The following is an 11,451-nucleotide window of genomic DNA, read 5'->3' as shown; positions in this document are numbered from 1 at the left end:
CTTCCTGCCTCAGCCTCCCAGAGTGCTGGGATTACAGATGTGCACAGCCACACCCGGCTCTAGGAGACTGGCTTTTTTAGGAGCAGCTGAAGATTTGGGTTTTGTGGTAGGTTCAAAGCAGGGCACCTGTCTCAGCGCTGATTTCTCTTTCCACTTAGTGTCTGTGGGAAAGCTGCAGCCAGCCTCCCTTTTAGCTCCCTGTGTCCACGGAATTACGAGCTGGCCGTGGTACTGCATGAGACTCAGTAAGGCTGCCAGAAGGCTCAGCAACTTCCTTCTCACCACAGCCACTAAGGACCCTGGGGTAACGGGGAAGGCATCCCCAGGAGGATGAGGATGAGAAGACAGGAGCTTAGCTCTCTGAGGATATCACTGGCCTCAGCCTTGACTGCCCCTTTTGGAACTTGTCTTGCTGAAGTGAGAAATCAGCTTCTCTCCTGTACAGTACAAGAGCAGGATATACCAACAAAATTTTTAAAGATTATTTTATGTATTGTTTTGTGGTCCTGGGGACTGAACACAGGACCTTTGCACTGAGCCACCTCAGCCCTCTTTTTATATTTCTATTTTGAGACAGTCTCACTAAGGTGCTCTGGCTGGGCTAAAACATACCATTCTCCTGCCCCACCCTCCCAGAATGCTGGAATTACAGGCATGCGCCCACCACCAAAAATTTTTAAAAAGGAATAGAGAATAAGAAGCAGCTCTTGAGAAACTAAAATAAATTTTCAGTTGATGACTGGAAAACAAAATAAAGGAAATCCCTAGAAATTAAAAAATACACAGAAGAAAAGAAAATCTCAAAAAGTAGAAAGAAAACACAGGCAGAAGATCAATTTGTATGATCCAACATTTGACTAAGAAAATGTTGGGAACAGAATTATTAAATGAAGACAATTAAATTTCCCAGAATTTAGACAGGCCTAGTGGTGCATAAATGTAAAGCCAGCATGTAGGAAGCTGAGACAAGAGGGTCACCATGAGTTCAAAGGCAGGCTGGGCTACAATAGTGAGTTCAAGACCAATCTGAAATTTTACAAAATGGACCCTGTCTCAAAAAACAAAAGCCATGCCTGGTGGTACACATGCGTGACCTCAGGACTTGGGAGGCTGAGGTAAGATCATTGCAAATTCAAGACCAGCCTGGGCTACATAGTGAGTTCAGCGTTCAAGGCTAACCTGAGCTACACAACGATACCTTGTCTCAAAAAATCAAAACCAAAATATTTCAGAAGTAAAAGCCACAAGCTTCCAGATTTGCTGGTCCACTGAGCGGCCAGAAAAAAAAAAAAAAATTCAAGTATGCAAATTTTTCTGAAATTTGAGAACACTAGAGGTAAACAGACAGCATTGAAGTCTTTCAGAGAGGGAGGGGGTAGTTTGCATAAAAAGTTTAGACTTCCTTCCTGGATCTAGAACATAGAATAACTACTTAAGTTTTTTGTTTGATTGGGTTTTTTTGGTTTTTGTGAGGCAGGATCTTTTTTTTTTTTTTTTTTTTTTTTTGGTTTTTCTCTGGTACCAGGAACCGAACTCACGACCTTGCGCTTGCCAGGCAGGTGCTTTGCCGCTGAGCTAAATCCCCAGCCCCATGTGAGGCAGGATCTTGCTAGTGGCCCTCTCCTGAGGCTTGAACTCAGGACCTTCAGATTATGAGACTGACTACTCCCTACTATACTAAGGAAGCAAATGGAATCTGCAAGTACGAATCTTTTAACATAGACTTCTTTATTGGTTCACTTAAGTGAATCTGAGGGATTAGATGCATGAGTTTCCCAAAATATTTACTTCAAATATTGATTTCTTTAAAAGCTACGCTAGCAGGGTGTAGTGGTGCACGACTGTAATCTCAGCATTCTGGAGGCTGAGGCAGGAGGATTGCAGCAAGTTGGAGGCTAGCCTGGGCTACTGTGAGAGACCCTGTATCTAAAAAAATAAAATAAAAATAAAAATAAAATAAAAGCTACTCCAAAATGTGATCCTTGGAAGCAGATCTTTTGCAAGTGGGAAGGGAATCAAGGAAGGAAAGGCGGGAAGAGGGAAGGAGTAGAAAGACTGAGGCTGCCTTCTGTCCACCCCGCCACCGCTGTGCTGTGTAACCGCCACACACTGCAAATGCAGACTAGAAAAAATTTAAAACTTCAATATAAACAAGTAAATATTTGCAAAAAGAAAGGAGGAAAGAAAGAAAGAACAACTCAGCTGGGTATGGTGGCAATTGCCTATGAACCTAGCACTCTGAGAGAGTGAGGTAGGAAGACCACACATTCAAGCCCAGCCTGAGAAACTTAGTGATTTAATGAGACTTTGTCTCAAAATAAAAATGAAAAGCTTTTTAAAAGATCTGGGGATGTAGCTCAGTGCAAAAGTCACCTCAACTCAACACCTAGCACTGAAAAGAGTAAAGAGAGGGAGAGGGAGATAGAGGGAGGAAGAAGGGAGGGAAAAACCAGAGAGGGAAAGAAAGCTGAGCGTGAAGGAGCACACCTGCAATCCCAGCGCTCAGGAGGCTGAGGCAGGAGGATCACTGTAAGTTCAAGGACTGCCTGGGCTACATAGTGAATTAAAGGCCAGCCTGAACTATGTAGTGAGACCTTGTCTCAATAAATAAATAAAATAAAAATTTAAAACATCTAAAAAAACAAGTAAAGCAAATGTATATATTACTTTTGTAGGTAATATAATAAGGTGAAATGCCCGGCTTAGACAAGGCCCTAGGCACATTCTCCTGATACTACAATTTTTAAAAAAGAGAAAAGGTTGGATTCACCTCATCGGAAACCCAGATTTCTGTGCATGTCAGCACCTCTGTCCGCTAACCACACAGCACCTCACCTTTGCTGAAGTGGAAGTGGATTTCTTCTCCCGCCCTGGGTTTCCTCAGGGACATCGGAGTCTCTGTCTCCGACAAGGGCAGGTCATGGAATTTATACTCCACGTACACCTGCTGCACGCTGTCATCCGCCAGGACTGCAGCCTCTGGGCAGAAGGCCAGGGAGACGATTTCAATGCGCATTTTCTCCGAATCCTGATGGGGAAAACAGTTATGGCCTAAAGGTGAGTGAGGCCTCGAGCAATTCTGCTCCAGCAGTGAACTCATTGCTCTAGAACCCAATCAAAGCTGCGCTCCCCAAGGACCAGCTCAGAGGTGGACGGGCAACGGGCGCCTGAGTCACCACAGCTCCTCTTCGCAAGTTTGTAAAGGGAGCCCAGACTCTGTCTCCTGGCAGGTCATTCCCGCAGACCAGCCTCTCCTGGCATCTCTGCAGAGAAAGGGAGCAGAGTTCTGAGCAGAGCTTCCCCAGGCCTTTTCCTGAGGGCGGGGCCTGGGTGAGCAGCCCAAGGGCCCTGGAATCGGCACCAACGAGCTGTCCGCCGCCCGACGCTGCCGGCCTTGTGCCACCTTCTCCTTCCTCCCCCCACTGCCATCCCCCTGCATCTTCTCCTGTTGGAGGCCGCGTCTCACCACATAGCCCAGCCATGTCCACCTGCGTGCAGGCACGCACCACACCCAATCGTCCCCCTGCCCACACAGCATGAGGGCCACCAACAGGAGGGGCGACGTGTCTCGTTTCCAAAAGTAGAGGCCAACATGAGTCCCTGCTGCCGCGCGGAGGCAGCAAGTCGGTGTCCACCCAGAAGGTACGCTAGCGGCCCCAGGGCCCTCCTGCCTGCATCTGTCCCCTGGGTCCCCCACGCGGCACCTCACTTCGCTACAGCCCTGTGGACACCATGTTCTCTCTCAAGAAGCAAGCAGAGTGCCTGTGTCTTCTAGCAAATCCAGCAGGCAAGATCCTCCAGTGCTCTGCATCACGTTATTGGGATACTCAGTGTTTCTGCTCCATAATCCCCACTTAAGCAAACCCTTGACACTGTGCCTTCTAAAGTATGACTTTGGGCCGAGGATATAGCTCAGCAGCATAGCACCTGCCTGGCAAGCACAAGGTCATGAGTTCAATACCCGGTACCCCCCCAAAAAACCAAAAATAAAGTGTGACTTTTGGCACTGGAGTGAACTAGCTCAGTGGGTTTCACTAGCTTTTTTTTTGAGGCAGGGTCTCACGATATAGTTCAGGCTGCCCTTGAATGCTCTGTGTAGTTTAGGCTGGCCTCAAGCTTGCAGCAGTCCTCCTGCCTCAGCCTCCCAAGTGCTGGGATTACAGGTGTGTGCCACCACTCCTGGCAATTTTATTTTATTTTATTTTATTTTTATTTTAAAAAGAAAAGGAGGAAAACATTAACAGACAGAAAACCTTTTACAAAATAGCAAAAGAACACTACAGACAATACAGAGTTACAAACTCCTGGCAATTTTAAAATGAAAGAATAGTGTGCAAACGTGAAGGGGACAGAGAGATGGCAGGAGGAAGAGGAAGGGAGGGGAAGAGGAAAGACCTGTTACGTGTATGTCCTACTCTCCACAATGAGTGTAGCCGTCATGTACTGCAAACACGTGCTAACACAAATATTTTTTTCTTTTAGAGAGAAAAAAACTAAAAATTTCAAAACAAGATAATAGGAGAGCAACAATGGTTAATGCATTGTTATCTTCAAATTAGTTACTCAGAGTACAAGATACAGGCATTTCACTGTCCTAACTATAACAAAAATATTTTTAAATTAAGAATAAAATGGCGCCAGGCGTGGTGGCGCATGCCTGTAATCCCAGCACTCGGGAGGCTGAGGCAGAAGGATCATTATGAGTTCGAGACCAGCCTGGGCTACAAAGTAAGCTCAAAGTCAGCCTGAGCTGCAAAGCGAGACCTTGTCTCAAAAGCGCCTGCCTGGCAAGCGCAAGGTCGTGAGTTTGAAAAAAAAAAAAAAAAAAAAAAAAAAAAAAAAAAAAAGGAATAAAATGGATAGGATAGGACAGGACGGGACAGGATGGGGCAGGACAGGACAGGACAGGATGGAGTAGAATAAATAATACAACAGAACAGAAGGAGGACAAAGGACTCTAAGACTTACACGTTGCCTCTCAGCATCACACCTGTCATCATCGAGGAGACCCCTTACCTTTGGCACGGCGGTCTTCCCTTTGCCGTCACTGCCTGTCCCCCAACCCTGCCCCTCCCGCCCTGCTCCCCGCTGCCCGCCACTCCGTGCTCACCGCAGCAGCCTTCTCCTGCTCTGCTGGGCCTCAGCGGCCGGCTGCCCTGAGCCTGGCTTTGGCCTCGTCCCGTCTCTGGGCCCCCCTGAGCGAGCTTACCCACAGCAGCTTCCAGCCAGCACTACACTGGTGCCCCGCAAGCCTCTGTCTACCTCAGACACATCCTCTGAGCGCCAGACCTCCAGCCTCCAGGTCCGCCAAGGCACCCCCATTGATCTGTCACGACTGCACTGCCCCGCTTGTCACTGACATCACCACCCGCCCAGGCCCGCGGGCTGGGAACCGGCTGTGGGCGCAGACTCCCCCACCTTCCTCGCCTCGTCCCACTCTGCCCCTGCGCGAGACTCATTCCTGCCCGGTCACCCGGCTCACAGGCAGCCACTGAGTGCCGGCTCAGCACGCGGAAGCCAGGCACAGTTCCTGTCCCTGGAGGCAGGACAGTAAACTACCAAAGCCCACGTGCCTCTTGGAGCTTTTATTTTAGAGGCAGGGAAGATGGAAAAACAATGAGGGAAGCGCTGGGGGTGTAGCTCAGCACTTGCACAGCGCGCACGACTCCCTGGTTCAATCCCCAGCGCCACAGACAGACAGACAGACAAACGCAGAAGTGCACATCAGGGGGCAATGTGCTGAGGAGAGCAAGTTCATAGAGTGCAAAGAGTGAGGGTGCTGGGGGAGTGGCTCCTTCGTACAGGGCAGAGGGACGGCCTCTGGGATGAAGGGGCGACCAAGCAAAGACGCTCAGAAAGCCAGAGCGCAGCAGCAGAGGACAGAGGTGCCGGGCGCCCGGGAGAGGCCCCGCCTGCGGTCACAGCAAGGCCTGGAGCCACAGTGCTGGGGGCGGGAGCCACAGAGGAGGTGTGGGTGCATCAGGGCCGTGCCGGACACAGCGGGGAACGGCGGAGGGCTCCGAGCAGAGGCGTGACAAGGTCTCACTGAGGTTTCCAAATGACCCCTCAGAGTGTGGAGGGGAAGCCGGTCAGGGGAACACCGCAGTCACCACGTAAGGGCGGACGGGGGCTGGCGCTCGGGCAGAGGTGAACGTGGGGGCAGTGAGACGCGCACCTGCACTGGCCACTCCCCCACCCACCCGACCTGGGCAACACCCAGGACCTCGGGACCGGCCCCAGCCTTGTCCAGGAGGCGGAGATAAGAAAAGCAAAGCGCCCTGAGCCTGGCCTGGAGAATTCTGAAACCCCAAACCAGGACGGATGTGTGCTGGATTCTCCCGCCTGACCTTCAGTAACCTTTCTTCACCTGGAGCTCACTGAAGCTCCAGTTCTAACAGAGTGAATTGTGGGAAAGGACATGCGCATACACACAACTGACAGGACTCAGCACCCTGTCAATCACACACTGGAAGCCCCAGTGGGAGGTGTCCTAGACTTGTCTCAACGTTTTTTGGCCGGTGGTCTCACTATGCAGCCCAGGCTGCCTTGATCTCAAGACAATTCTCCTGCCTTAGCTCCTGAGTGCTGGGGTTACAGGTGTGCACGCCACACCCCTGCTACCTAGAGCAACATTGTAAATCCATAAATCCAATGCCTTCAGCACTCCTGCTTTCTTCCTTTCTGTTGGCCCAAGCCTGCTCGCTCTGAGCATACCAACCCTGAATTAAATCTTGCTGCTGTTTCCTTACCATCATGTGCCATGTCTAGCTCTTTGTTTGCCGTGCACAAGAACCTAAGCATCTGTCCAGGACCCCATAACCCACATTAACAGATTCAGTAGAAAGCAGAAGCTACTTCTCTCTTTTCTTTTTTGGACTGAGGATTGAACCCAGGGGCTTCACACTGAGCTACCCCCCATCTCTTCTTTATTTTTTTATTTTGAGACAGGGTCTTACTGTATTGCTGGGCATGGTGAGGTGTGGTGGTGCACACCTATAAATCTCAGCACTCAGGAGGCTGAGGCACGAGGATTGCTGAGAGTTAGAGGCCAGCCTGGGCTACATAGTGAGTTCAAGTTCAGCCTGAACTGCATAGTGAGACCCTGTCTCAAAACAAAAGTTGCCCAAGCTGGGCTCAAACTTTCCGGGCTCCTGCCTTAGCCTCCCAAAGTGCTGAGATTACAGCATGCCCGACATAAGGGTACCTAAGTATCACTCAAACTCTCCAGCCTCTGGGTGCCCTGTCTGTCACTTTAGTTCATCCCTTGCCAGGCTCACCACTGCTTGCGGAGCAGGTTAGGACTCCTGTGAGTAGGCCGACTTTTCGCTCCCCAGCCCGGCCTGGACCCGCTGCGCACGTCAGTCTGTCCGCTCTGACATCGCTCCACCCTCTTCCCGTTCTCTCTGCACATCTGGGGCTGACTCCTGCACGTTCCATTTCCCAGGCTTCTGGACCAGAAGATTAGGCTGATGAGGGTCAATCTCGGGGGCAGGAGGAAGGGAAAAGTTGGGGAATTTCTCCCCCACCTCAGGCAATGGCCACATCTTCTAACCACATGGGTAGCCCTGGACAGCTCCCAGGTCTCGGGGACATTACCCCTCCTAGCTCAGTACCCCAGACCTGTGTTGCGCGACTTTCTTTGTCTTTATGCCTTGAAAGCTGCCGCTCGCACACACTTCTCTGTTGAAATACCTGGGCGGGCTGTTGTCCTGGCTGCACCCCGCTGGCCCCGCTTCACCGCCTGTGAAGTAAATGTGATCTATTTGCTACTTAGCCAGCTTAGCCCAGGCTCCAGGGAGCCAGCGCCTGTGGGTGCTGCGTAAGCATCTCCTTCTGCTCTTCTCTTCCTGCTCACCTCAGCGGCTCCTAGTTACCTCTCAGGTATCTGCTGCAGGGTCAACCACGTCTCGCAGAGGTTTCCACACCCCGTCCCCAAGCCGAGGGAAGCACGCTACCTTCCACTGCGCCTGGACAGACCACATCCCAGCAACTGTGCTGCTCTAACTGAGTGTTCTGTTTCCTGGTCACGGACAGATAAACTCTGGACCCCTCAAATCTCTAAGCGGCAGGACTGTGTCTCATTAGAATCTGGACTCATGTATCCCACGTGTGGCACAAGGTCTGACACGCAGGTTGCACCCAACACGAAGGTATTAAGTGCTCCCCGGACAGTGCTGGCCTAGCATGCTCACAGCTGTGTGTGACCCCCAGCAAGGCAAACACAAATGCCATCTGAGCAGGCCTCTTCTCCCACCCGGCCCAGCTGTCCCATGTGGAGGAGTGTGATACTTGTGTGGCCAAAAGGACTTCAGTCCCTCTTGACCCCCCACACCTCAGATAAACCAGACCTTCCCTACCAGAGTCCGCCTCCTACTCGGCAGACAGGCAGCCCTCCCGTCCCTCAGATGGCTCCCCTCAGAGACGCCCTCCCTTCCACCTTCCCGAATGTAGCCCTGCCGCCGCTGTCCATGACATCACCTAGTTCTTCCCTTCACAGTTCTTTGGTCTCAGCCATCTGCCTGTCTGCTAACTGAGTCCAATCCATTTTCCCCGAGTGGAGTGTAAGATTCCAGAAGGGAAAGACCAAGCCCGACTGTGTCCATGGAGCCCGGCAGACAGGGACAGGTGGGCCCTGAGCACGCCCTGAAGGGAGGCCAGCCTACTAGGCCACCGCAAACATTACATGAGCTGTGAGTAGCAAGCTCCTGCAATACAGCACCAAACTCGGTCAACACTGGCCGTTAGCGTTCTGCCTAAGTTCAAGGAAAGAACTAGAAGAAGCTAAATATACTGATATGAACAGACCCCAAACATTACTTTTAGTATACGTGCTGCCGCAGCGAGCACGAAACATTACTTTTAAAAATGCACATTTCAGCCCGAGGGTGGCAACACACACCTGTAGTCCCAGTACTCTGCAGGCTGAGGCAGGAAGATTGCCTCCAGTTGCAGGCCAGCCTGGGCTACATCGTGAGTTTAAGGACAGTCTGACTTACAAAGCAAAACCTGCCTCAAAAACAAAACAAAAAAAATTAGTAGTAATTATTAATTAATTAATTTTTAAGAGATCAAGGACTGTGCTTCTCCACGGCCTTTCATCCATTGCTTATGTGGGGTTGAAGGTACTATTTAAAAATGGATGCATGGGAGGCTGAGGCAGGAGGATTACCATGAGATGGAGGCCACCCTGGCTACTTAGTGAGCTCAAGACCAGCCTGAACTAGAGAGGGAGACCCTGTCTCAAAAGAAAAAAGAAGTTTTTTCTAAAAGGAAATCTTATGTAGGAGCCTTTAATTCAGGGTGAAGCTTTTATCGTAAACTGGCTGACGTGTAGTGGTTCAAAAATTTGCTGATCAGCTGGCTGCTTTTGAGGTGGAATGTGAGACTTGGTGCCGTGAGAGACCTTGGTGGGAGCACAACTCCCTCCCGGCTCTGCCAGCCTCCACGCACTCTTTAGCTCTTTATCAGCTTCCCCTGTGTGACAGCTAAAGTGCTGTCCAATTCTTTTTTTTTTCTTTTTTTTTTTTTCGGTTTTTGGTTTTTGGTTTTTCTCCGGTACTGGGAACCGAACTCACGACCTTGCGCTTGCCAGGCAGGCGCTTTGCCGCTGAGCTAAATCCCCAGCCCCTGTCCAATTCTTTTCATTGCTGTCTTTTTGGTTTTTTGAGACAGGGTCTTGCTGTGCAGCCCAGGCTGAAAAATTAAAAATTCAGCTTTTATCAGACTCGCAGTCTCCTGAGTGCTGGGGCTACAGGTGTGTGCTCCCGTCCCGCGCGCAGGGGGGGGGGGGTCCTGACCTCCTGCGGCTCTCATCTGTCTTGTGGGTATTTCCCAAAGTATCAACAATGTAATGTCTTAAAAAGTTACATCAGGTAAATGTTCAGAAGGCAAAAATGCGTGCCTGGTTGTCTAAATCTCTAACTCTACTGGCTTGGAGATGGTTCTCTCCACTCCAGTACCCTTCATTTTCCTGAGATTCCTCAGCACACATTCTGACTTCCAAAGTAATCAATTAGGCAGGGTCTCACTATGTAGTTCAGGCTGCATTGAACTCACTATGTAGCCCAGGCTGGCCTTGAACTCCTAGCAATCCTACCTCAGCCTCCCAAGTGCTGGGATTACAGGAATGCAGCACCATGCCCACCTTTGCCCCAAATCAGATTTACACCAAACCAAGAAAATGATTTCATCAGACTGTAACAGCAGACTTCCACTCGTGTAAATAACTGGAACACTTGCATTTCCTATGAAGTTCATTAAAATTGAGGACATGCATTATTTGTATTTTTTTTCCTTTTTGCAGTGCTGGGGATTAAACTGAAGGGTGCTCTACTGCTGAGCTATCTATCTATGTATCTCTGTATCTATATATCTATCATCTATTTATTTTTCAAACAGGGTCTTGCTAAGTTGCCTCATGGCCTCAACTTTCAATCCGCTTGCCTCATCCTCCTGAGTAGCTGAAATTACAGGTGTGCACCACTGCAGCAGTTAGGGTATCGTTACCTACAGTCCCGTCTCAGTGCAGTGATTCTCCTGCGTACTCACCACCGCGGGGCGCTTCTGAGGTAGGGCTGCCACTACAACCTCATCGCTGTCGGTGGTCTGCACTTCACTGGCTTCAGAAGCTTGTTCAGAGGATTCCTGATCTGCTGGAGAAGAGCTAAAGTCACAGAACTGCTCCACAGTACTCTGCACAGCACCGAGAAAGTGCCTGCGCGTGCATCTCCAACACGCTTCTGCTCACCGGATTTTCCTTACTTGCTGTGAGCTGAGCTGCCTCGCCCTGCCCTTTTTTGTGATAACGGAGGCTGAACCCAGGGCCTTTGCGGTACATCATTAGCCCTTTTAAATTTTTAGTTTTCAGACAGGATCTTGATAAATTGCCTGGGCTGGGCTCAAACTTTTGATCCTTCTGCCTCAGCTACCAAGTGCTAGGATCACAGTTGTGCGCCACCATACCTGGGTACTCCTCCTCCTCCTTCTTTCTGTTTCATTTCATTTCCTTCCTCCATCCTTCCTTTCCTCTCTTTTCTTCTTCTTTCTTTTTTCTTTTTTTTTCTTTCTCTTTTTTTTTTTGGTCTTTTTGAGACAGGGTCTCCTATGTAGTTCAGGCTGGCCTTGAGCTCACTTTGTAGCCCAGGCTGGTCTCAAGCTCAGAATGATCCTCCTGCCTCAGCCTCCTGAGTGCTGGGATTACACGTGTGCATCGCCACACCCAGCATCTAGCTTTCTTTCTTTCTTTCTTTCTTTCTTTCTTTCTTTCTTTCTTCCTCTCTTTCTTTCTTTTCAGGATAGGGCTGGCCTTGAACCTGCAACAATCCTTCTGCCTCAGCTTCCTGAATATTGGGATTACAAGTATGTGTCACCATCCCTAGTTTCAGCTCTTATGTATTTATGTATGTATGTATTTATTTACTTTTGGTACTAGGAATCAAACTCAGGACCTTG

The 11,451-nt window shown here is 49.9% G+C and overlaps 1 protein-coding gene across 1 annotated transcript in view; it reads right to left on the bottom strand.

Annotated features, from left to right (window-relative positions):
- Rpgrip1 (retinitis pigmentosa GTPase regulator interacting protein 1) overlaps positions 1-11,451 on the bottom strand; it is a gene marked incomplete in the record, with an annotated part of 58,309 nt that overhangs the window by 4,163 nt on the left and 42,695 nt on the right. Inside the window, 2 exon segments of the mRNA XM_013508581.1 lie at positions 2,836-3,028; positions 10,549-10,649. Coding sequence (XP_013364035.1) covers positions 2,836-3,028; positions 10,549-10,649 — 294 coding nt within the window.

The sequence above is a fragment of the Chinchilla lanigera genome, unplaced genomic scaffold (assembly GCF_000276665.1).
Source record: "Chinchilla lanigera isolate Chin_1 unplaced genomic scaffold, ChiLan1.0 scaffold00149, whole genome shotgun sequence".
Lineage (NCBI taxonomy): Eukaryota > Metazoa > Chordata > Mammalia > Rodentia > Chinchillidae > Chinchilla > Chinchilla lanigera.
The sequence above is the reverse complement of the archived record's forward strand: the minus strand, read 5'-3'. Positions and strand labels throughout refer to the sequence as shown.